Raw genomic sequence first — 27535 nt, forward strand, 5'->3', positions numbered from 1 at the left:
AGTGAAGGTGAAGGAGAAAGAAGTAGGGCAGAGTGAAGAAAACATGGAAAGCTATTGGATATGGGGAAGATTTACGGAAAGTAGGATAGTTATAGTGAGTACAGGCTGCAAGGGAGAGGAATAGAATGAAAATGGACAGGATGAAGTAAGAGTAGAGTGATTTCGATGAAAAGTTGAAAGAGCAGAGTGAAATAGAAAGAAAGAGGACGGCCAGAAAGAAGGACTGAAGGTACGTTGGATAGACTAAGGAGGATGAAGGGCAGAGCAAAGACAAGCTTGAAAGAGGAACAGCGTAAAGCAGGCGGATGGTAAAAGAAAAAAAGCAGAGAGAAATGAGGATGAGAATAAGGAATTACATTACGTGTCATCTTTTTTCTTGTATATAATATATAGGATAAAGTGATGTGGATTAAAGAAAACACCGCATGATCTGGAGCTGCTTCACTGCTGTGTGGGCGAAGTCAAAAGACTGGATTAAAATATAAAGTGTTCTGACTGACTATTGGGGTCCCCCAGATGCTTCCGCGTATTCCAGCAGATTGCTGCAGAAAACGTCTCTGAGCGGGGGGAGCAGATGTTTGGAGATATCAATCTTTAATGCTGTGTGCTCCCCGTACGCTTCTCGCTGCTGTTATAAGTCGGGTAATGATGGCTTTTTGTCAGAAGTGAACCAGGGCCCTCTCCCTGCCTGGGCCCCCGTCTCCTCGGCTGCTGCAATCCTTGGGTTAGTTGCTTGCAGGATTACAGATAATGAATAGTAAACTCTGCAGCAGCTCAGATGAAGGCTTAGCAGGTGAGAGCGAGCGCATTATATTCAGCTGCAGACAGCGCATCAGATCCAGGCAGAGCAGGATTGTACCCATGGACTGAGCACAGGAATAGAGCTTTATGTATTCCTACTCCCATCGGATTATTACACACACCAAATAGTGATCCGGCACCAGATTATTAGGAGAAGGTAGAATTTACTTTTCTATAACAAACTTCTAAAAGTTGCCTTTAGATGAAGGCTCACTAAAATAGTTTAAAGGTCCCTTCACTATGTTCACTATCTGTGAAATAAGACTCCGGGTATGGTAAAAGACATCAATATTCATGTGCAGGGGAGACACAGGCTGTGTCTCCCCTGCATTTCCAAATATTCAGAAAGAGTAAATTAATAGTCAATTCTAATGTCACACAGTGGCACTTTGATCGCTACGACGGTACGATCTGTGACGTTCCAGCGATATCCATACGATATCGCAGTGTCTGACACGCAGCAGCGATCAGGGATCCTGCTGAGAATCGTACGTCGTAGCAGATCGTTTGGAACTTTCTTTCGTCGCTGGATCTCCCGCTGTCATCGCTGGATCGGTGTGTGTGACAGCGATCCAGCGATGCGTTTGCTTGTAACCAGGGTAAACATCGGGTTACTAAGCGCAGGACCGCGCTTAGTAACCCGATGTTTACCGTGGTTACCAGCGTAAAAGTAAAAAAAAAACAAACGGTACATACTTACATTCCGGTGTCTGTCCCCCGGCGTTCTGCTTCTCTGCACTGTGAGCGCCGGCCGGCCGGAAAGCGAGCACAGCGGTGACGTCACCGCTGTGCTTTCCGGCTGGCGCAGACACAGTGGAGAGAAGCAGAACGCCGGGGGACAGACACCGGAATGTAAGTATGTACTGTTTTTTTTTTTTTTACTTTTACGCTGGTAACCACGGTAAACATCGGGTTACTAAGCGCGGCCCTGCGCTTAGTAACCCGATGTTTACCCTGGTTACCCGGGGACCTCGGCATCTTTGGTCGCTGGAGAGCTGACTGTGTGACAGCTCCCCAGCGGTTACCAACGATCACGGCCAGGTCGTATCGCAGGTCGTGATCGTTGGTAAATCGTATAGTGTGACAGTACCCTAACTCATTAGATGGGAAGGAGGATTGCGGAAAGTTGGGAAGGAGGAAGGACAGAGCGTGGAAATATGGGAAGGAGGAAGGGAAGAGTGAGTAAAATGGAAATGAAGAAGAGCAGAGTGTGGAAACATGGGAAAGAGGAAGGGCAGAGTGAGAGGAATTGGAATGTAGAAGGGCAGAGTGCTGAAAAATAGGAAGGAGGAAGAGCAGAGCGAGTAAAATGGGAATGAAGAAAGGCAAAGTGTGAAAAGATGGGAAGGATGAAGTGCAGAGCGCAGAAAGATGGGAAGGATGAAGGGCAGAGCGAGTAAAATGGGACGGATGAAGGGCAAAGTGCGAAACGATGGGAAGAAGAAAAAACAGAACAAGGCAAAAGAGAAGGAGGAAGGACCGAGTAAATATGGACAGGAATGAAGAGGGGAAGAGTAAAGACAGATGGGATGGAGTAAGGCCAGAGTAAAGACATTCAGGAAAGAGGAGGAGCAGAGTAAATACATGGGAAGAAGAAGGAGCCTAGTAAAGACAGAGGAGCAGAGTAAAGATGGATGTGAACGAGGAGGGGCAGAGCAACAATAGATGTTAAGGAGGAGGGGCAAAGTAAAGATGGATGGTAAGGAGGAGGGGCAGATTAAACACAGATGGGAAGGAGGAGGGGCAGAATAAAGAAATAAGGGAAGGAGAAGGGGCAGAGTAAAGATATATGGGAAAGAGGAGGAGCCTAGTAAAGACATATGGGAAAGAGGAGGAGCCTAGTAAAGACATATGGGAAAGAGGAGGAGCCTAGAAAAGACATGGGAAAGAGGAGGAGCCTAGTAAAGACAGAGGGGCAGAGTAAAGACAGACGTGAATGAAGAGGAGCAGAGTAAAGATAGATAAGAAGGAGGAGGGGCATAGTAAAGATGGATGGGAAGGAGGAGGGGCATAGTAAAGATGGATGGGAAGAAGGAGGGGCATAGTAAAGATGGATGGGAAGGAGGAGGGGCAGAGTAAAGATGGATGGAAGGAGGAGGGGCAGAGTAAAGACCGACGTGAAGGAGGAGGGGCTGAGTTAAGACATTTGGGAAGGAGATGGAGCAGAATAAAGACTGATAGGAAGGAGGAGGGGCACAGTAAAGACAGACAGAAAGGAGGAGGGGCAGAGTAAAGACAGACAGAAAGGAGGAGGGGCAGAGTAAAGACAGACGGAAAGGAGGAGGGGCAGAGTAAAGACATCTGGGAAGAAGGAGGGGCAGAGTAAAGACAGACGGAAAGGAGGAGGGGCAGAGTAAAGATGGATGGGAAGGAGGCGAGGCAGAGTAAAGACTGACGGGAAGGAGGAGGGGCAGAGTAAAGACAGACAGAAAGGAGGAGGGACAGAGTAAAGACTAACGGGAAGGAGGAGGGGCAGAGTAAAGACATCTGGGAAGGAGGAGGGGCAGAGTAAAGACTAACGGGAAGGAGGAGGGGCAGAGTAAAGACATCTGGAAAGGAGGAGGGGCAGAGTAAAGACAGACAGAAAGAAGGAGGGGCAGAGTAAAGATATCTGGGAAGGAGGAGGGGCAGAGTAAAGACTGACGGAAAGGAGGAGGGACAGGGTAAAGGCTGACCAGAAGGAGAAAGGGAAGAAAAATGGGAAGGAGGAAGGCAAAAAAAAAGACTTGTAGAAGGAGGAATGTCAGAGTGAAGATGAATGGGAATGAAGAAGGACAAAGTGGCGACGATCTTGCAGGAGGAAGAGAAGAGGAAGGGCAGAGTGAACTCAGACTATATGGAGAAGTTGCAGACATATAAAAGATCCATATATTGCTATTATTTTTTATCTGTATCACTGATCTCCGACTTGTTACTCTCCAGCTGAGGCAAAACTACAACTCCCAGCATGCCTATTTGTCATCAACAGGTGCAGACTTACTTTTGGTAGTCAGTGCATGCTGGTAGTTGTAGTTTTGCAGGCAGCAACAGAAGGGACACAAGTTGGAGACCTCTGGTCAAAGCTCTGTAAAGATTCCCCTTCCACTATTTGCAGAGTTTTTTGCCTGCGCATACACAAGCAGCACAATTCCCTCTGAGCGCACCCTCGGCTGAGCGCCCTCTCTAGCGAGCGCATGCAAATTAATAAATAAATAAAACAGAACATGCAAGAAATATTAGGTCTAATTAGCTCTAAACAATGTGATGTTTCTCCGCCAGCGCTGGATTTGATATGCCACTTGGAATATTTGCATATTTATTACTCGGAGTCCCCCGGGAGGATCCACCGTTATTTTCTGAAAAATTAGGACAAAAACGAACAAAAATTTAAAGAAATAAAGTGTAAATAATAACATGATCGACAGGAAAGAATCCTCAAAAGTCTTAAAAAATGGATCATGTGAGTGTAAATAACAGAAACCCCCACCGACAATACATCACATGGTGGGGGCTGTAGTCCTCGGCTTCACATCTTCTCATAATGTTATCCTCCACATTCCACGTCAGAAAGATCCTGCTGCATGAGCCGAACGTATCTAAATGGAACCAGTCACCCAATATATGCCATATAGTATCACACAATAGGATTAGATACACAGCTCAGCAGCCAGTATCACACAGGATAGGATTAGATATACAGCTCAGCAGACAGTATCACACAGGATAGGATTAGATACACAGCTCAGCAGACAGTATCACACAGGATAGGATTAGATACAGGGCTCAGCAGCCAGTATCACACAGGATAGGATTAGATACACGGCTCAGCAGACAGTATCACACAGGATAGGATTAGATACACGGCTCAGCAAACAGTATCACACAGGATAGGATTAGATACAGGGCTCAGCAGACAGTATCACAAAGGATAGGATTAGATACACGGCTCAGAAGACAGTATCACACAGGATAGGATTAGATACACAGCTCAGCAGACAATATCACACAGGATAGGATTAAATACACGGCTCAGTAGACAGTATCATACAAGATAGGATTAGATACATGGCTCAGCAGATGGTATCATAACACAGGATAGGATTAGATACACGGCTCAGCAGACTGGGTTCCACATGATAGGCTTACATACACTGGCTCGGCAGATTGTACCACTTGTGATAGACTTTGATACATTGTCTAAGGAGCCATTATGACATGTGATAGGCTTAGATACACCAGCTCAGTAAACAGTATCACACATGATACACTTGGATACACCAGCTCAGCAGGCAGTAGCACACTGTTATGATCTGGTGACCTTGGAGCCGCATGAAACTTTCTCTGGAGTCGGTGGAACCTGTACTGACCGCAAATCCTGAACTAACACCGCAACTAGAAGTAGCCGTGGGATGTGCCTAACAAACCCTAGACACCTCGACACAGCCGGAGGACTAAATACCCCTATAGATGGAAATAGGAATGCTACCTTGCCTCAGAGCAGACTCCCAAAGGATAGGCAGCCCCCCACGAATAATGACTGTGAGTAGGAGAAGAATAGACACACGCAGGTAGAAAACAGGATTTAGCAAAAGAGGCCACTCTAGCTAAATAGGAAAGGATAGGACAGATTACTAGGCGGTCAGTATTAAAACCCTTCCAAAAATATCTACAGCAGATAATACAAAAAGTTCCACAATCTAACTAAAGACATGGAATGTATATCTGCCACTCCAGAGAATCCAACAAGACTGAGAAAATACTGACACAATCTAAGCTGGACAAGAAAACACAAAGAATAGCACTGAATTGTGAAGCACATAGCATGTGTGCCACAGGAAAAAAAAAACAGACACTTATCTTAGCTGATTTGGCAGAAAGGCAGGAGGAACCAAGCAGAGGTCCAACACCTCCCAACAACAATTGACAACTGGCAAGGACTAATGAATCCTGCACACCTAAATACCCCAGTCAGAACTGCAATCAGCAGATACACCTGACCAGGACTGCAACTCAGGGGCAACTGCATTACCACCTACAACTACCGGAGGGAGCCCAAAAGCAGAATTCACAACAGCACACATAATGTGCTTAGCTACTCTTACCCATCAGGCAGTACCACACATGGTAGGTGCGTAACATCCAATATGGCGGGACAGCAATTTTGGTGTGACTTAGCTACAGGTTATGTGATGACCTGTCAGATGAAACATCACTGCGCCATTCATAGACCCGCTCATCAGCTCAGTGATGGCGCAATGACGGCGATTCCTTAGATGCCTCCACGGCCTCATTCAGCTCCGTCCAATAAGGAGAGATAAAATATCTATAGATATAGCGCAGATTTAGTACAAACCGAACATTTACAGTAGCCCGGAGCAATATTAGAGCGCGATTTCGAGCATATAATAGAGTGTTCCCTTTTTTTATCAAACGTTTGTCCAAAAAAACGCTGCGCATAAAAGATCCAATACCTCCAGGAGTTTCTGCTGAATATTAAATCACTTTCCTCGTTAAAACCTCAAAAGGATCCGTGGATGGAAAGGTTTCACGATTCGCTTTGATGTGCTCTGCAGAAGTTGATTAATCTTGGCAACAGAGCACTCTTTCATGGCTACGGTAATGAATTATTCCAGCGCGCACAGTCGGAATTTCAAGGTGCGCCAAGTCGGGGGTTAAGAAACCAAGAGTTTATTAAAGAAGGGAAGAAAAAGAAATAAAAATAAAAACATCGCCAACCAATCACATGCAAGTGGCACGATCAAGATTTGATAAACCCGAAATTCCCCTTTTATGTCCTGATTTAGTAAAAGTATTTTGGGAGTTTGAAAAACTTTCATTTTTCTGTAGAATATTCCGCTTTTCATGTTTTCACAATAATTGGGAAACGCTATTGAATGTTTTGGAGCCTGAGAATTATTTGTAACTGACTAAAATATGAAGAACATGATAAACAAACATCCAAAACATTCCCAAACTGATAAAAACAATTAATAAAATAAAAATAATATAAACAAAAAGGCCTAAAATATAAAAAAAAAATAAACAACCAAGAAAAATCTTTAAAATACAAAAAAAGCCAACATAATAAAAACTGCAGAAGAAAACCCCAAACAATAACAACCAAGAATAACATAAAGAAAGCAAAAAAAGAAAAAGTAATACAAACAGTAAAACACCTTAAAAACACAAAAAAGTAGAAATGCTAAAAAACATGTAAAGCAAGCACAATAATAATGAAAACAATTACGCAAACATGAAAGAACATACAGTTAAGAAAGAAAACTTGAAAAACAAAGGTAAAAATAGTGAAAAATAATCAAGAACATGAAAGAGCAACTAAAAAAATACAAAAGAATAAAAACAAGCAAATATAAAACAGCAACAAAAAGATAATAATAATAAAAACAAACATAAAAAAACACCCCTTCCTTAACCCCTTAACGACCGCCGATACGCCTTTTAACGGCGGCCGCTAAGGGTACTTAAACCACAGCGCCGTTAATTAACGGCGCTGTGGAAAAAGTGAATAGCGCCCCCCAGAGTCGGATTTTCTCTGGGGTCTCGGTTGCCGAGGGTAGCCGAGACCCCAGAGAACATGATTCGGGGGGTTTTTACCGACCCCCGAGTTGCGATCGCCGGTAATTAACCGTTTACCGGCGGTCGCAACAAAAAAAAAAAAAAAAAAAACGCGATTTGCCTTTTAATTTCTCTGTCCTCCGATGTGATCGCACATCGGAGGACAGAGAAATAGGGTCCCCGATAGCCCCCCAATACTCACCTATCTCCCCCGGTGCTCCTCGTGGCTCCCGATGGGCGCCGCCATCTTTTTTCCGGGAAAAAATGGCGGGCGCACGCGCAGTACGCCCGCCGCCCGGCACCCGGAAGATCTTTGGGGTCTCGGCTGCCGGGGGTAGCCGAGACCCCAAAGAACATGATCGGGGTCGGTTTTGCGATCGCCGGTAATTAACAGTTTACCGGCGACTGCAAAAAAAAAAAAAGCGATCTGTAATTCTCTGTCCTCTGATGTGATCGCACATCAGAGGACAGAGAAATAGGGGGATTCGGGGACCCTAACATACTCACCCGGTGTCCCTGGGTCCTCTTCTGTCTTCTCCTGCCGGCCGGCTTCTTCGTCGGGAAAGAAAATGGCGGGCGCATGCGCAGTGCGCCCGCCATCTGCTGCCATCTGCCGGCCGGCAGGAGAGACGAGTTGGGGCTAAAATTAGGGTTAGGGTTAGAGTTAGGGTTAGGGTTAGGGCTAGGGTTAGAGTTAGGGTTAGGGTTAGAGTTAGGGTTAGAGTTAGGGTTAGGGTTGGGGCTAAAGTTAGGGTTAGGGCTAGGGTTAGGGTTAGGCTACTTTCACACTAGCGTTTTTTGGCTTCCGTCGCAATGCGTCATTGGAGAAAAAACGCATCCTGCAAAAGTGCTTGCAGGATGCGTTTTATCTCCATTGGCTTGCATTTTCGACGGATTGCCACATGTCGCATCCGTCGTGCGACGGATGCGTCGTGCTTTGGCGGACCGTCGGCACAAAAAAAGCTACATGTAACTTTTTTGTGCGACGTGTCCGCCATTTCCGACCGCGCATGCGCGGCCGGAACTCCGCCCCCGCCTCCCCGCACCTCACAATGGGGCAGCAGATGCGTTGAAAAAACAGCATCCGCTGCACCCGTTGTGTGGCGCTTACAACGCTAGCGTCGGTACGTCGGCCCGACACACTGCGATGGGCCGAGTACGACGCTAGTGTGAAAGTAGCCTTAGGCTTCTTTCACACTTGCGTCGGTACGGGGCGGTCGCAATGTGTCGGCCCGACGTACCGACGCATGTTGTGAAAATTGTGCACAACGTGGGCAGCGGATGCAGTTTTTCAACGCATCCGCTGCCCAGTCTATGTCCTGGGGAGGAGGGGGCAGAGTTACGGCCACGCATGCGCGGAAATGGCGGGCGCGACGTACAAAAAAAAGGTTACATTGAACTTTTTTTGTGACGACGGGGCTAAAGTTATGGTTAGGGTTGGGGCTAAAGTTAGGGTTAGGGTTGGGGCTAAAGTTAGGGTTAGAGTTGGGATTAGGGTTTGGATTATTAGGGTTGGGATTAGGGTTACGTTTGGGATTAGGGTTGGGATTAGGGTTACGTTTGGGATTAGGGTTAGGGGTGTGTTGGATTTAGGGTTTTGATTAGGGTTATGGTTAGGGTTGAGATTAGGGCTGTTTTGGGGTTAGGGTTGTGATTATCGTTAGGGTGGTGATTAGGATTATGGATCGGGTTAAGATTAGGGTTAGGGGTGTGTTGGAGTTAGGGTTGGAGTTATAATTTGGGGGTTTCCACTGTTTAGGTACATCAGGGGGTCTCCAAACACGACAGCCAATTTTGCGCTAAAAAAGTCAAATGGTGCTCCCTCCCTTCTGAGCTCTGCCGTGCGCCCAAACAGTGGTTTACCCCCACATATGGGGTATCAGCGTACTCGGGATAAATTGGACAACAACTTTTGGGGTCCAATTTCTCCTGTTACCCTTGTGAAAATAAAAACTTGGGGGCTAAAAATCTTTTTTGTGGGAAAAAAAAATATTTTTTTATTTTCACTACTCTGCATTATAAACTTCTGTGAAGCACTTGAGCATTCAAAGTTCTCACCACATATCTAGATAAGTTCCTTAGGGGGTCTAGTTTCCAAAATTTGGTCACTTGTGGGGGGTTTCTACTGTTTAGGTACATCAGGGGCTCTGCAAACGCAACATAACACCCACAGACAATTCTATCAAAGTCTGAATTCCAAAATGGCGCTCCTTCTCTTCCGAGCTCTGCCGTGTGCCAAAACAGTGGTTTACCCCCACATATGGGGTACCAGCATACTCAGGACAAATTGGAGAACAAATATTGGCATCCAATTTCTCTTGTTACCCTTGTGAAAATAAAAACTTGGGGGCTAAAAAAAATTTTTTGTGAAAAAAAAAATATTTTCTATTTTCACTACTCTGCATTATAAACTTCTGTGAAGCACTTGGGCATTCAAAGTTCTCACCACATATCTAGATAAGTTCCTTGGGGGGGTCTATTTTCCAAAATGGGGTCACTTGTTGGGGGTTTCTACTGTTTAGGTACATCAGGGGCTCTGCAAACGCAACATAACACCCACAGACAATTCTATCAAAGTCTGAATTCCAAAATGGCGCTCCTTCTCTTCCGAGCTCTGCCGTGTGCCAAAACAGTGGTTTACCCCCACATATGGGGTACCAGCATACTCAGGACAAATTGGAGAACAAATATTGGCATCCAATTTCTCTTGTTACCCTTGTGAAAATAAAAACTTGGGGGCTAAAAAAAATTTTTTGTGAAAAAAAAAAAAATTTTCTATTTTCACTACTCTGCATTATAAACTTCTGTGAAGCACTTGGGCATTCAAAGTTCTCACCACATATCTAGATAAGTTCCTTGGGGGGGTCTATTTTCCAAAATGGGGTCACTTGTTGGGGGTTTCTACTGTTTAGGTACATTAGGGGTCTGCAAACGCAACATAACGCCCGCAGACAATTCTATCAAAGTCTGCATTCCAAAATGGCGCTCCTTCCCTTCTGAGCTCTGCCGTGCGCCCAAACAGTGGTTTACCCCCACATATGGGGTACCAGCATACTCAGGACAAATTGGACAACAACTTTTGGGGTCCAATTTCTCTTGTTACCCTTGTGAAAATAAAAACTTGGGGGCTAAAAAATCTTTATTGTTAAAAAAAAATATTTTTTATTTTCACGACTCTGCATTATAAACTTCTGTGATGCACTTGGGCATTCAAAGTTCTCACTACACATCTAGATAAGTTCCATGGGGGGTCTAGTTTCCAAAATGGGGTCAGTTTTGGGGGGTTTCTACTGTTTAGGCACATCAGGGGCTCTCCAAACGCGACATGGCGTCCGATCTCAATTCCAGTCAATTTTGCATTGAAAAGTCAAATGGCGCTCCTTTGCTTCCGAGCTCAGCCATGTGCCCAAACAGTGGTTTACCCCCACATATGGGGTGTCGGCGTACTCAAGACAAATTGTACAACAACTTCTGGGGTCCATTTTCTCCTGTTACCCTTGGTAAAATAAAAATTTGGAGGCAAAAAGATCATTTTTGTAGAAAAAATGCGATTTTTTTATTTTCACGGCTCTACGTTATAAACTTCTGTGAAGCACCTGGGGGTTTAAAGTGCTCACCACACATCTAGATAAGTTCCTTAAGGGGTCTAGTTTCCAAAATGGTGTCATTTGTGGGGGGTCTCCACTGTTTAGGCACATCAGCAGCTCTCCAAACGTGACATGGCATCCGATCTCAATTCCAGCCAATTCTACATTGAAAAAGTAAAACGACACTCCTTCTCTTCCAAGCTCTGCGGTGCGCCCCAAACAGTGGTTTACCCCCACATATGGGGTATTGACGTACTCAGGAGAAATTGCACAACAACTTTTGTGGTCTAATTTCTCCTGTTACCCTTGTAAAAATAAAAATTTGGAGGCAAAAAGATCATTTTTGTAGAAAAAATGTGATTTTTTATTTTCACGGCTCTACGTTATAAACTTCTGTGAAGCACTTGGGGGTTCAAAGTGCTCACCACACATCTAGATAAGTTCCTTAAGGGGTCTAGTTTCCAAAATGGTATCACTTGTGGGGGGTTTCCACTGTTTAGGCACATCAGGGGCTCTCCAAACGCGACATGGCATCCGATCTCAATTCCAGCCAATTCTGCATTGAAAAAGTCAAACGGTGCTCCTTCACTTCCAAGTTCTGCGGTGCGCCCAAACAGTGGTTTACCTCCACATATGGGGTATCGACGTACTCAGGAGAAATTGCACAACAACTTTTGTGGTCTAATTTCTCCTGTTACCCTTGTGAAAATAAGAATTTGTGGGCGAAAAAATCATTTTTGTGAAAACAAATGCGATTTTTTATTTTCACGGCTCTACGTTATAAACTTCTGTGAAGCACTTGGGGGTTCAAAGTGCTCACCACACATCTAGATAAGTTCCTTAAGGGGTCTAGTTTCCAAAATGGTATCACTTGTGGGGGGTTTCCACTGTTTAGGCACATTAGGGGCTCTCCAAACGCGACATGGCGTCTGATCTCAATTCCAGCCAATTCTGCATTGAAACAGTCAAACGGTGCTCCTTCACTTCCAAGCTCTGCGGTGCGCCCAATCAGTGGTTTACCTCCACATATGGGGTATTGGCGTACTCAGGAAAAATTGCACAACAAAATTTGTGGTTAAATTTCTGTTTTTACACTTGTGAAAATTAAAAAAAATGGTTCTGAAGTAAAATGTTTGCAAAAAAAAGTTAAATGTTCATTTTTTTCTTCCACATTGTTTCAGTTCCTGTGAAGTACGTAAAGGGTTAATAAACTTCTTGAATGTGGTTTTGAGCAGCTTGAGGGGTGCAGTTTTTAGAATGGTGTCACAGTTGGTTATTTTCTATCATATAGACCCCTCAAAATGACTTCAAAGGTGATGTGGTCCCTAAAAAAAACATGGTGTTGTAAAAATGAGAAATTGCTGGTCAACTTTTAACCCTTATAACTCCCTAACAAAAAAAAATTGTTTCCAAAATTGTGCTGATGTAAAGTAGACATGTGGGAAATGTTATTTATTAACTATTTTTTTGTGACATATCTCTCTGATTTAAGGGCATAAAAATACAAAGTTTGAAAATTGCAAAATTTTAAAAATTTTCGCCATATTTCCATTTTTTTCATAAATAATCGCAAGTAATATCGAAGAAATGTTACCACTAACTTGAAGTACAATATTTCACGAAAAAACAATCTCAGAATCAGCGGGATCCGATAAAGCGTTCCAGAGTTATAACCTCTTAAAGTGACACTGGTCAGAATTGTAAAAATTGGCTCGGTCATTAAGTACCAAATTGGCTCTGTCACTAAGGGGTTAAATAGTCATGCAGACATCAAAACATTAAAAAAATGACAAAAAAAACAAGCATAATAATAATCAAGCAAAAAAATAAAAACATAAAAAAACAAAAAAGAGTAATAAAAGCAGCAAAAAAATTAAATACAGTGGTATATAACAGTTTGGGCCCCCCAGGTCAAAATTATTGTTATTGTGAACAGTTAAGCAAGTTGAAATCCTAAAGTAAAAGATGACACATTTCCTTTTTATTTTAGGCAAAAAAAAGTCATCTTTTACATTTGAAAATTTACAGAAAGGAAAATGGGCCAATGCAAAAGTTTGGGCACCCTGCATGGTTAGTAGTACCTAGTAGCACCCCATTTTGCAAGTATCACAGCTTGTAAACAATTTTTGTAGCCTGACAAGAGTTTTTCAATTCTTGCGTTTCGGGGATACCATCACAGAGAGGAGCCAGAAGACCACAGTGTCTTGTTTCAAGCACTCCTGCACTTGTTAGAAGTACGGTACTTCACCATCGTATTAATAGTGCAGGTTTTTATTTTCCTAGCAATGCAAGGGCGAATCTGTTCAGTTGAAGCTCCTGGAGTTTTCCTACTTGGATTTTCTCAGCTGTTTGGCCACTCCCCTCTGCTATATATGCTCGCTTCTGGCACTTACGGATTGCTAGTGTTAGTTCTTACTGCTTAGTTCTGGAGTCAGAGGTGTAGTTCGTGGTTGCAGTTGGCTGCTGAGGGAGGATCTAAAGTGATCCTTCATGGTTGACTCAGTGATTTTCAAATTGATCTACAGAGCTTTGCCGGCAACAGAAAATGACCAGACGGAGACGTGTGTCTCTGGGGGGATCGAGCAGATCTCTGGCCCCCGTTTATTGTGTCACACCATTCATAATCTTAACAAGTTACAATTCAACCAATCAACATAAGAACACGCTCACAGTTCTCAACCTATAAGAATGCAGGAACAGTCTGTACGTCAAAGTCTCGTAGAACAATACACCCTCAGTCTCATGTCCTGTCCAAGTTGAAACAATCAAGGTCTCATAACAGCTGTGAACTTTACCAAGTAAAATTTATCTTAAAACAGCAAGATGGAGTGGAAAAGCACAAAATGAAGCCTGCTTTAATATTTCTTAGTTTAACCCTTCACAGTTAGTGTTTGGAGATTGTTCAGGAGATTGTTGCTTGGAATTTTGTCGGTGTGCATATCCGCATCCTCTCCTATTTGGTTTCTCCTTCTGTTAACTCCCCTGTATACCACTCTGTGGTTTGGTGTGTATTTTGTATAGTTGGTATTTTCATTTATTCCTGTTTGTCTTCCCTTGTTTGTCTGGTTAGTGTGTTCCTATACACTTCAGCTTCCCACTACCCTGGGTGGGTGAGGGGACAGATCAAGGTAGATAAAGAAGCATTGCAAGGCATGAGGTCGTGGCGTCTCCACCTTCAGGAATAATCCAGGGATAGACCAGGGCGCCCCTAGTCTATGGAACTAGGAATAGTGATCACAAAATAATAAGTTTTCATGTCTCCTTTAATAAGATGGGTAGTAGGGGGGTGACAAGGACACTAAACTTCAGGAGGGCAAATTTCCAACGGATGAGAGAGGATCTTGGTGCAATTAACTGGGACGATATCCTGAGACACAAAAATACACAAAGAAAATGGGAGACATTTATTAGCATCCTGGATAGGACCTGTGCACAGTATATACCGTATGGGAATAAACATACTAGAAATAGGAGGAAACCAATATGGCTAAATAAAGCTGTAAGGGGCGCAATAAGGGACAAAAAGAAAGCATTTAGAGAATTAAAGGAAGTAGGTAGTGAGGAGGCATTAAATAAATACAGAAAATTAAATAAATTCTGTAAAAAGCAAATCAAGGCAGCAAAGATTGAGACAGAGAGACTCATTGCCAGAGAGAGTAAAAATAATCCCAAAATATTCTTTAACTATATAAATAGTAAGAAACTAAAAAATGACAGTGTTGGCCCCCTTAAAAATAGTCTGGGTGAAATGGTGGATGAGGATGAGGAAAAAGCCAATATGCTAAATGACTTTTTTTCATCAGTATTTACAAAAGAAAATCCCATGGCAGACAAAATGACTAGTGATAAAAATTCCCCATTAAATGTCACCTGCTTAACCCAGCAGGAAGTACTGCGGCGTCTAAAAATAACTAAAATTGACAAATCTCCGGGCCCGGATGGGATACACCCCCGAGTACTGCAGGAACTAAGTACAGTCATTGATAGACCATTATTTTTAATCTTTAAAGACTCCATAATAACAGGGTCTGTACCACAGGACTGGCGTATAGCAAATGTGGTGCCAATATTCAAAAAAGGGGCAAAAACTGAACTCGGTAATTATAGGCCAGTAAGCTTAACCTCTACTGTGGGTAAAATCCTGGAGGGCATTCTAAGGGATGCTATGCTGGAGTATCTGAAGAGGAATAACCTCATGACCCAGTATCAGCACGGGTTTACTAGGGACCGTTCATGTCAGACTAATTTGATCAGCTTCTATGAAGAGGTAAGTTCCGGACTGGACCAAGGGAACCCAGTGGACGTAGTATATATGGACTTTTCCAAAGCTTTTGATACGGTGCCACACAAAAGGTTGTTACATAAAATGAGAGTAATGGGGATAGGGGAAAATATGTGTAAGTGGGTTGAGAGCTGGCTCAGGGATAGGAAACAAAGGGTGGTTATTAATGGAGCACACTCGGACTGGGTCACGGTTAGCAGTGGGGTACCACAGGGGTCAGTATTGGGCCCTCTTCTTTTTAACATATTTATTAATGACCTTGTAGGGGGCATTCAGAGTAGAATTTCAATATTTGCAGATGACACTAAATTCTGCAGGGTAATCAATACAGGGGAGGACAATTTTATATTACAGGATGATTTATGTAAACTAGAAGCTTGGGCTGATAAATGGCAAATGAGCTTTAATGGGGATAAATGTAAGGTCATGCACTTGGGTAGAAGTAATAAGATGTATAACTATGTGCTTAATTCTAAAACTCTGGGCAAAACCGTCAATGAAAAAGACCTGGGTGTATGGGTGGATGACAAACTCATATTCAGTGGCCAGTGTCAGGCAGCTGCTACAAAGGCAAATAAAATAATGGGATGTATTAAAAGAGGCATAGATGCTCATGAGGAGAACATAATTTTACCTCTATACAAGTCACTAGTTCGACCACACTTAGAATACTGTGCACAGTTCTGGTCTCCGGTGTATAAGAAAGACATAGCTGAACTGGAGCGGGTGCAGAGAAGAGCGACCAAGGTTATTAGAGGACTGGGGGGTCTGCAATACCAAGATAGGTTATTACACTTGGGGCTATTTAGTTTGGAAAAACGAAGACTAAGGGGTGATCTTATTTTAATGTATAAATATATGAGGGGACAGTACAAAGACCTTTCTGATGATCTTTTTAATCATAGACCTGAGACAGGGACAAGGGGGCATCCTCTACGTCTGGAGGAAAGAAGGTTTAAGCATAATAACAGACGCGGATTCTTTACTGTAAGAGCAGTGAGACTAAACTCTCTGCCGTATGATGTTGTAATGAGTGATTCATTAATTAAATTTAAGAGGGGACTGGATACCTTTCTGGAAAAGTATGATGTTACAGGGTATATACACTAGATTCCTTGATAAGGCATTGATCCAGGGAACTAGTCTGATTGCCGTATGTGGAGTCGGGAAGGAATTTTTTTCCCCATGGTGGAGTTACTCTTTGCCACATGGGTTTTTTTTGCCTTCCCCTGGATCAACATGTTAGGGCATGTTAGGTTAGGCTATGGGTTGAACTAGATGGACTTACAGTCTTCCTTCAACCTTAATAACTATGTAACTATGTAACTATGTAGTTCTAGGGACCTTGTTAGTGTCCAAAGTCCCAACATCTTCATGACATCTTGTTTGAGGGATTTTCATGCATTCTTACATGGAAAATTCTTCCAGATCTGTGAGATTCCTGGATCATCTTGCGTGCGTTGCTATTTTGAGGTCTAGCCACAGATTTTCAAAGATGTTCAGATCAGGGGACTGCGAGGGCCATTTTAAAAACTTCAGCTTGCGCCTTTTGAGGCCGTCTGTTGTGGACTATGACTTGTGTTTAGGATCATTATCTATTTGTAGAAGCCATACTCTTTTCAACTTCAGCTTTTTTACAGATTGTGTTATGTTTTCATCAAGAATTTGATAAAATTTCATTGAATCAATTCTTCCCTCTACCCGTTAAATGTTCCCCATGCCATTGGCATCAACACAACCCCAAAGCATGATTGATCCGCCCCCATGCTTAATGGTTGGCGAAATATTATTTTCCTAAAATTCTGTGCCCTTCTTTCTCCACACATACCTTTGATCACTGTGGCCAAAGCGTTCTATTTTAACCTCATCGGTCCACAGGACTTGTTTCCAAAATGCATCAGGCTTGTTTAGATGTTCTTTTGCATACTTCTGATGCTAAATTTTATGGTGAGGACACAGGAGAGGTTTTCTTTTGATGACTCTTCCATGAATGTGATATTTGTGCAGGTGTCTCTGAACAGTGGAAGAATGTACTTCAACTCCAGCGTCTGCTAAATCTTTTTGAAGGTCTTTTGCAGTCAAGCGGCGGTTCTAATTTGCCGCTCTAGGAATCCTACGAGCAGCACTCTCTGAAATTTTGCTTGGTTTTTCAGACCTTATGTTGATCTCCAATGTTGGTGGTAACGTAAATCTCTTAATTACATTTAGATCTGAGGAATGGGTAACTAGAAAACGCTTTGTTATCTTCTTCTTCTGATATCCTTCTCCTGCTTTGTGGTCCTCCACCATTTTTATTTTCAGAGTGATAGGCAGCTGCTTAGAAGAACCCATGACTGCTGTCATGATATAGAGTGACCCCATGGGAATGGAGCGGTGGTTGGTCGGAGGAGGGCACGACACACAACGGGATGCTAAGGGGGTGAGGAAGGTCCTACCAATAGGGAAAGGAGGATTGGTCACCTCCTGCTCAAACCTGAGCCTGACCATGCACTCCCCTAACGCCCCAAGTGGGTCCTTCCCCCACCGCCATCAGGAACCTTGTCCCTTGCTGTCACCTCACACTGCCCTGGCTAGCGCACTGGCCGGCAAGGGGTGCTAGCCTCACCACTGCAGATAATACAACACAGGGGATAGTGACAAACACGAGACAGATGGGGTAATAACAAAACTTAGCTTTACAACTTCCTCTGCTGCAAAGCACCGCACAGCAGAATAAAGGCACCAGAATTATGAACTCACGAAACCAGCTGATAAACCACAGCAGCCAGCAAGCTCCTTTCTCCAGGCTTGGTCACTGTAGATTGCTCTATCACCGACAGTCAGCTGATGCATCAGGTGACCATTTAAAGGTTGTGGGAGTGGTCACCACCACATCAGCTGACCTAGCCACGCTGCAGTTACAACAGATTGCCAGTGAGGGAAGCGGATAATAACCCCCGCTGGTCCTAAAAGGAAAAAAGCTTAATTTAAATCATATCAGAATCAGAGCTGCCACGAATCCAAAAATGGATCGTGACAACTTCTGTTTTTTGGCACAAGGTTAGAGGAGGCTGGGTTTTCCTAAAGCTGGGAAATTTGCATCACCTGTGCTTTCCTAAAGATGATAGTGAACAAGCCATAGCCCTATCAGGCTAATTAAGATCTGAAACCTTGGTCAAAGTTATCTGAGCACACAAATATCTATGGGTGCCCAAATTTTTGCATCGTCCCACTTTCCTTTCTATAATTTTTAAAATGTGAAAAACAGAATATACAGCTCTGGCAAAAATTAAGAGACCACCACATCAAATCCCTGTCATGGGCAGCCCAATCTCCAGACCTGACCATTTTTGTTTCTCAGAAAAAAAATACAAAATTTGTTGCTTGGAACTTCAGAGACATGTTGTCAGAAGTTTATAGACTAAAAGAACAATTTACATTTTACTCAAATATCCCTATAAAGAGAAAAATCAGACAAACTGAACATTTTACAGTGGTCTCTTAATTTTTGCCAGAGCTGTATATATGTATATATTTGCCTAAAATACAAAGGAAATGTGTCATCTTTAACCTTAGCCCTTTAGAGGTCATTTCATCTTCAACTTGCTTATCTGTTCACAATAACAGTAATTTTGACCAGGGGTGAACAAATTTTACATGCATAAATTTACGGGATATGCAGAATCTTATTTATATACACCCTCAAAACTACAGAGAGCAGCTAAGTAAGGCTACTTTCACACTTGCGTCGGCCCGACGTACCGACACATGTTGTGAAATAAATGCGCAACGTGGGCAATGGAAGCAGTTTTACATCGCATCCGCTGCCCCATTGTGGGTTCCAGGGAGGAGGGGGCGGAGTTTCGGCCGTGCATGCGCGGTTGAAAATGGCGGACGCGACGCACAAAAAAACGTTACATGGAACTTTTTTTGTGCCGACGGTCCGCCAAAACACGACGCATCCGTCGCTAATTCAAGTCTATGGAGAAAACACGCATCCTGCGGGCAACTTTGCAGGATGCGTGTTTTCTCCAAAACGACGCATTGCGACGGTCGTCACACAACGCAAGTGTGAAAGTAGCCTAAGGATAAAACTTTGTCTTGTTGCTGTTTCTACATTGTAGCAACTTGTGACTATTATCTCTATGGCTTTTATCTCGTTGCATCTTCATAAAGGGGTGTTCCAAACATTCATTCATCACCTATGTAATAGATAGCTGGCTGTCTAGTGTCTGCGACCGCTACTAATCGCTGGAAACCCCTGCTCCTCTGCCACCCAAGACTGGCATATAATTTCCTAACACTTGGAGAAAATGTGTTATGAAGTCATGAAGATGAGCCACATGACTGACATCACGCCTGTGTAGATATTGACATCTCAACAGCTTTTATTTCTACCCCCACAGTGCCAAGAATTATAGTTTTGGGCCCCCCAGCCTCAGGAAAACACACTATGGTACGTATGCACAGAAAAATCTATACTTATCTTACCAGTATACAAATGGTATATAATGACCATTATACAATACAGAAGGTATATAATGAGCAGTATATAATACAGATGGTATATAATGACCAGTATATAGTACAGATGGTTTATAATGACCGGTATATAATACAGATGGTATGTAATGATCAGTATATAGTACAGATGGTATATAATGACCAGTACATAATACAGATGGTATATAATGACCAGTATATAGTACAGATGGTATATAATGACCGGTATATAATACAGATGGTATGTAATGATCAGTATATAGTACAGATGGTATATAATGACCAGTATATAATACAGATGGTATATAATGACCAGTATATAGTACAGATGGTATATAATGACCAGTATATAGTACAGATGGTATATAATGACCGGTATATAATACAAAAGGTATATAATGATCAGTATATAATACAGATGGTATATAATGACCGGTATATAATACAGATGGTATATAATGACCGGTATATAATACAGATGGTATATAATGACCGGTATATAATACAGATGGTATATAATGATCAGTATATAGTACAGATGGTATATAATGACCAGTATATAATACAGATGGTATATAATGACCGGTATATAATACAGATGGTATATAATGATCAGTATATAATACAGATGGTATATAATGACTGGTATATAATACAGATGGTATATAATGACCGGTATATAATACAGATGGTATATAATGATCAGTATATAGTACAGATGGTATATAATGATCAGTATATAGTACAGATGGTATATAATGACTGGTATATAATACAGATGGTATATAATGACCGGTATATAATACAGATGGTATATAATGACCGGTATATAATACAGATGGTATATAATGATCAGTATATAGTACAGATGGTATATAATGACCGGTATATAATACAGATGGTATGTAATGACCGGTATATAATACAGATGGTATATAATGACCGGTATATAATACAGAAGGTATATAATGACCATTATACAATACAGATGGTATATAATGACCAGTATACGATACAGATGGTATATTATGACCAGTTTGTGGTTTTGTGTTTTGGAGAGCATATACTGCACATAATTTAAGTTGACATTGCCGAGAGAGGGGCTGGTTTGTGGTAGCCCACCCGTGCTCATATTGCTATGGCACATTCCCCCCACGTCTGTGCCCTCTGGGGCAGCGGTTACTGGCTCAGCCCCCTGTATAAGTAACTCATACATTAGAGATGACTGGGGTCCCCCTCTGAGGGTTGTGAGATTGGGTCCCCTCGGCCCTCCTGTGTCCCCTCCGGCTCCTCAGGGGGTCTGCTCTGTGTTTAAACATACATTTGCTCACAGATCATTTATTTAACGGTGCCGGCAGCAAGGAGGAGGAGGAGGTTTGCTTGGCATAAAGACATATGAGGCCTTTGAAACCTGTTTTCTTCTGCAGAAGTTGGACTCCGGTTCTCCTGTTTTCTCCCCCGCAGGCGAAGCTGCTGTGTAAGCGCCTGAATGCCACTCACCTGACTCCAGAGAGCTTCTTGTCAAGTGATGTCTCCGCGCTGGTGGAGGAAGCGCTCTCATACAAAGGGAGAGACCAGGTAGGGCCACGGAAAGCGGGGCATCATTTCCAAGGTGGAGAAAGCATCACTAATATGTGCAGTCACTGAATCGTGGAGCGATCGAGGTGACGGCACAGAAAGAGCCGCTCATATCAGTTACCTGTATACAGGAGTGACGGGATAAGTGGGAAAGACCACCCCCTAGATCAGGGGTCTCAAACTTGGCTGGGTAGATGGGCCGCACACGAAAAAACATTTAATTTCGGGGGCCGCATTATTTGCATGACAAAATGACATTTTTAGTCATTATACACCTATACACCTTTTGAACTGGTCCATGTCTTGTAGTAATGTGCCCCATGCTGGTCCCCATCTTGTAGTAATGTGCCCCATCCAGGTCCCCATCTTGTAGCTATGGCCCCATGCTGGTCCCATTCTTTTCGTTATGTCCCCCATCCACGTACCCATATTGCAGATATGTGCCCCATCTAGGTTCCCCCATATATTGCAGACATGTACCCCATCCAGGTTCCCCCATACTTTGCAGACATATGCCCCAACCAGGTCCACCCATATTGCAGACATGTCCCCCAACCAGGTCTCCCCCATATATTGCAGACAGGTCCCCCATCCATGCCCCCCCCATTTTCACATAGACATAACAAAGAAGAAAATAAAAGATTCTTCTCACCTGTCCTCTGTTCCCTCGGCGTCCTTTCTGCTCCTGTGGCCCGCAGGCATATAGACCCCTTGATGACCGCTGCCCGGTCCAGGAGCCGCCGACATCCGCGCTGTAGTGCAATGTATTGCCGCGCAGAGACCGGCTCTCGGCACAGCAATACTAGTGTCAGCCGCCGTCCTATCAGAGGCAAGCAGCTGACATCTGCGCATGGCAGTGACATCATACGCCACTGGGACGCAGCAATACACTGCACTACAGCGCGGATGTCGGCGGCTGCTGGAGCGAGCGCGATCGTTACGTGGCCTATATGCCTGTGGGACGCGTGTTTGAGACCTGTGCCCTAGATCAATAAATACCTTTTAGGGGGTATAGTCTCCTGCAGGGCTGCCACTAGGAATTTCGGGGCCCCAAACTGGCAAAATTTTCGGGGCCCCCTTGAGACTCTGCCCAGGTTCCACCCCAGCCCCGCCTCCACCCCTCGAACTGTCCACAGTCAAAAGATTTTTAAAGCCGCCACCACGACAAGGTCAGGCCCTACCCTACTCTAACCCATTAAACATTTGTTAAAATATCCAATACAATTTAGGTAAATTTTTATTTATTTTTAAATTTTCAAAATGTATAGTGTCATTGTAAAGGTAATACAGTGATTACAGGTGACATTGTACATAGGACCACTGTATATAGTATACAGTGTATAGCATCAGTGTACAGGTAACACACTGACTCACCAGTGACATCTCAGGTGAAGTCCTTCATCTTTGCTTTTTAATCTTCATCCAGCACAGACCGCCATCACTTCATCCAGCCAGGGCTCATTTCTGCAGGAAATAACAGTTATCTAGAGCACAGCTTGCAGGACACATTACTTATTTTTTTTTTTTCCCAAATTCTAAACTATAACAGATGAAGAAAAAAAGCGACAGTGATGCTCTGCACAGTAACAGGACTGCCCCCCCATTTAAAACAGTATCCTCAAAAAATAAAATAAATACATCACTGCAGTAATAATATCCCTTAATTAGCCCCTATAGTAATAATATCCCCATCCTGGCCCCAGTGTGTCTCATTCCTGGCTCCAGCCATATGTTCTCCTAATCTGCCCCCATGTGATGTCCCATCGTGCCCCATATGATATCCCCATCCTGCGCCATGATCCTGCCCCATCTGTCCCATGATCCTGCAACATCTGTCCCATGATCCTGCCCCATCTGTCCCATGATCCTGCCCCATCTGTCCCATGATCTTGCCCCATCTGTCTCCATCCTGCACCATGTCTCTATCCTGCACCCCATGTCTCCACGCCTGCCTCCATGTCTCCCATCTGCCCCCGTGTCTCCCATCTGCCCCGTGTCTCCATTCTGCCCCCTGTCTCCAGTCTGCCCCATGTCTCCAATCCTGCCCCCTGTGTCTCCCATCAGCCCCGTGTCTCCCATCTGCCCCGTGTCTCCATTCAGCCCCGTGTCGCCATTCTGCCCCCGTGTCTCCATTCTGCCCCGTCTCCAGTCTGCCCGTTTCTCCAATCCTACCCCTGTGTCTCCCATCTGCCCCGTGTCTCCATTCTTGCCCCCTGTCTCCAATCCTGCCCCGTGACTCAAATCCTGCCCTGTGTCCCCATTCTTGCCCCATGTCCCCATTCTTGCTCCCTGTGTCTCCATTCTGCCCCTGTGTCTCCATGTTGCCCCTTGTCTCCAATCTGTCCCTTGTCTCCATTCTGCCCCTTCTCTCCATTCTGCCCCTTGTCTCCAATCTGTCCCTTGTCTCCAATCTGTCCTTTGTCTCCAATCTGCCCCTTGTCTCCAATCTGCCCCTTGTCTCCATTCTGCCCCTTGTCTCCAATCTGCCCCTTGTCTCCATTCTGCCCCTTGTCTCCATTCTGCCCCTTGTCTCCATTCTGCCCCTTGTCTCCATTCTGCCCCTTGTCTCCAATCTTTCCCTTGTCTCCATTCTGCCCCTTGTCTCCAATCTGTCCCTTGTCTCCATTCTGCCCCTTGTCTCCAATCTGTCCCTTGTCTCCTTTCTGCCCCTTGTCTCCATTCTGCCCCTTGTCTCCAATCTGTCCCTTATCTCCAATCTGCCCCTTGTCTCTATTCTGCCCCTTGTCTCCATTCTGTCCCTTGTCTCCATTCTGTCCCTTGTCTCCATTCTGCCCCTTGTCTCCATTCTGCCCCTTGTCTCCATTCTGCCCCTTGTCTCCAATCTGTCCCTTGTCTCCATTCTGCCCCTTGTCTCCATTCTGCCCCTTGTCTCCATTCTGCCCCTTGTCTCCAATCTGTCCCTTGTCTCCATCCTGTCCCTTGTCTCCATTCTGCCCCTTGTCTCCAATCTGTCCCTTATCTCCATTCTGCCCCTTGTCTCCATTCTGCCCCTTGTCTCCAATCTGTCCCTTGTCTCCATTCTGCCCCTTGTCTCCATTCTGCCCCTTGTCTCCATTCTGCCCCTTGTCTCCAATCTGTCCCTTGTCTCCATTCTGCCCCTTGTCTCCAATCTGTCCCTTGTCTCCAATCTGTCCCTTGTCTCCATTCTGCCCCTTGTCTCCATTCTGCCCCTTGTCTCCATCCTGCCCCTTGTCTCCATTCTGACCCTTGTCTCCAATATGTCCCTTGTCTCCATTCTGTCCCTTGTCTCCATTCTGCCCCTTGTCTCCAATCTGTCCCTTGTCTCCATTCTGCCCCTTGTCTCCAATCTGTCCCTTGTCTCCAATCTGTCCCTTGTCTCCAATCTGCCCCTTGTCTCCATTCTGCCCCTTGTCTCCATTCTGCCCCTTGTCTCCATTCTGCCCCTTGTCTCCAATCTTTCCCTTGTCTCCATTCTGCCCCTTGTCTCCATTCTGCCCCTTGTCTCCAATCTGTCCCTTGTCTCCATTCTGTCCCTTGTCTCCATTCTGCCCCTTGTCTCCAATCTGTCCCTTGTCTCCATTCTGCCCCTTGTCTCCAATCTGTCCCTTGTCTCCAATCTGTCCCTTGTCTCCAATCTGCCCCTTGTCTCCATTCTGTCCCTTGTCTCCATTCTGCCCCTTGTCTCCAATCTTTCCCTTGTCTCCATTCTGCCCCTTGTCTCCAATCTGTCCCTTGTCTCCAATCTGCCCCTTGTCTCCATTCTGCCCCTTGTCTCCATTCTGCCCCTTGTCTCCAATCTTTCCCTTGTCTCCATTCTGCCCCTTGTCTCCAATCTGTCCCTTGTCTCCATTCAGCCCCTTGTCTCCAATCTGTCCCTTGTCTCCATTCTGCCCCTTGTCTCCATTCTGCCCCTTGTCTCCATTCTGCCCCTTGTCTCCAATCTGTCCCTTGTCTCCAATCTGTCCCTTGTCTCCAATCTGCCCCTTGTCTCCAATCTGCCCCTTGTCTCCATTCTGCCCCTTGTCTCCATTCTGCCCCTTGTCTCCAATCTTTCCCTTGTCTCCATTCTGCCCCTTGTCTCCAATCTGTCCCTTGTCTCCAATCTGCCCCTTGTCTCCATTCTGCCCCTTGTCTCCATTCTGCCCCTTGTCTCCAATCTGTCCCTTGTCTCCATTCTGCCCCTTGTCTCCAATCTGTCCCTTGTCTCCAATCTGTCCCTTGTCTCCATTCTGCCCCTTGTCTCTAATCTGTTCCTTGTCTCCATTCTGCCCCTTGTCTCCATTCTGCCCCTTGTCTCCAATATGTCCCTTGTCTCCATTCTGTCCCTTGTCTCCATTCTGCCCCTTGTCTCCAATCTGTCCCTTGTCTCCATTCTGCCCCTTGTCTCCAATCTGTCCCTTGTCTCCAATCTGTCCCTTGTCTCCAATCTGTCCCTTGTCTCCAATCTGCCCCTTGTCTCCATTCTGCCCCTTGTCTCCATTCTGCCCCTTGTCTCCAATCTTTCCCTTGTCTCCATTCTGCCCCTTGTCTCCATTCTGCCCCTTGTCTCCAATCTGTCCCTTGTCTCCATTCTGTCCCTTGTCTCCATTCTGCCCCTTGTCTCCAATCTGTCCCTTGTCTCCATTCTGCCCCTTGTCTCCAATCTGTCCCTTGTCTCCAATCTGTCCCTTGTCTCCAATCTGCCCCTTGTCTCCATTCTGTCCCTTGTCTCCATTCTGCCCCTTGTCTCCAATCTTTCCCTTGTCTCCATTCTGCCCCTTGTCTCCAATCTGTTCCTTGTCTCCAATCTGCCCCTTGTCTCCATTCTGCCCCTTGTCTCCATTCTGCCCCTTGTCTCCAATCTTTCCCTTGTCTCCATTCTGCCCCTTGTCTCCAATCTTTCCCTTGTCTCCATTCTGCCCCTTGTCTCCATTCTGCCCCTTGTCTCCAATCTGTCCCTTGTCTCCATTCTGCCCCTTGTCTCCATTCTGCCCCTTGTCTCCATTCTGCCCCTTGTCTCCAATCTGTCCCTTGTCTCCATTCTGCCCCTTGTCTCCAATCTGTCCCTTGTCTCCATTCTGCCCCTTGTCTCCAATCTGTCCCTTGTCTCCATTCAGCCCCTTGTCTCCAATCTGTCCCTTGTCTCCAATCTTTCCCTTGTCTCCATTCTGCCCCTTGTCTCCATTCTGCCCCTTGTCTCCAATCTGTCCCTTGTCTCCATTCTGCCCCTTGTCTCCAATCTGTCCCTTGTCTCCATTCTGCCCCTTGTCTCCATTCAGCCCCTTGTCTCCAATCTGTCCCTTGTCTCCATTCTGCCCCTTGTCTCCATTCTGCCCCTTGTCTCCATTCTGCCCCTTGTCTCCAATCTGTCCCTTGTCTCCATTCTGCCCCTTGTCTCCAATCTGTCCCTTGTCTCCAATCTGTCCCTTGTCTCCATTCTGCCCCTTGTCTCCATTCTGTCTCTTGTCTCCATTCTGCCCCTTGTCTCCATTCTGCCCCTTGTCTCCATTCTGCCCCTTGTCTCCAATATGTCCCTTGTCTCCATTCTGTCCCTTGTCTCCATTCTGACCCTTGTCTCCAATCTGTCCCTTGTCTCCATTCACCCCCTTGTCTCCAATCTGTCCCTTGTCTCCATTCTGCCCCTTGTCTCCATTCTGCCCCATGTCTCCATTCTGCCCCTTGTCTCCAATCTGTCCCTTGTCTCCAATCTGTCCCTTGTCTCCAATCTGCCCCTTGTCTCCAATCTGCCCCTTGTCTCCATTCTGCCCCTTGTCTCCAATCTTTCCCTTGTCTCCATTCTGCCCCTTGTCTCCAATCTGTCCCTTGTCTCCAATCTGCCCCTTGTCTCCATTCTGCCCCTTGTCTCCATTCTGCCCCTTGTCTCCAATCTGTCCCTTGTCTCCATTCTGCCCCTTGTCTCCAATCTGTCCCTTGTCTCCAATCTGTCCCTTGTCTCCATTCTGCCCCTTGTCTCCAATCTGTCCCTTGTCTCCATTCTGCCCCTTGTCTCCATTCTGCCCCTTGTCTCCAATATGTCCCTTGTCTCCATTCTGTCCCTTGTCTCCATTCTGCCCCTTGTCTCCAATCTGTCCCTTGTCTCCATTCTGCCTCTTGTCTCCAATCTGTCCCTTGTCTCCAATCTGTCCCTTGTCTCCAATCTGCCCCTTGTCTCCATTCTGCCCCTTGTCTCCATTCTGCCCCTTGTCTCCAATCTTTCCCTTGTCTCCATTCTGCCCCTTGTCTCCATTCTGCCCCTTGTCTCCAATCTGTCCCTTGTCTCCATTCTGTC

General features: G+C 44.9%; 1 protein-coding gene across 1 annotated transcript in view; it reads left to right on the top strand.

The window, feature by feature from the left end:
• Positions 1–27535, top strand: part of AK8 (adenylate kinase 8) — a 104975-nt gene that overhangs the window by 12596 nt on the left and 64844 nt on the right. The window contains exons 3-4 of the mRNA XM_077284639.1: positions 19611–19660; positions 21172–21285. Coding sequence (XP_077140754.1) covers positions 19611–19660; positions 21172–21285 — 164 coding nt within the window. The remainder of the gene's footprint in view (positions 1–19610; positions 19661–21171; positions 21286–27535) is intronic.

Source organism: Ranitomeya variabilis, chromosome 2 (genome assembly GCF_051348905.1).
Source record: "Ranitomeya variabilis isolate aRanVar5 chromosome 2, aRanVar5.hap1, whole genome shotgun sequence".
Lineage (NCBI taxonomy): Eukaryota > Metazoa > Chordata > Amphibia > Anura > Dendrobatidae > Ranitomeya > Ranitomeya variabilis.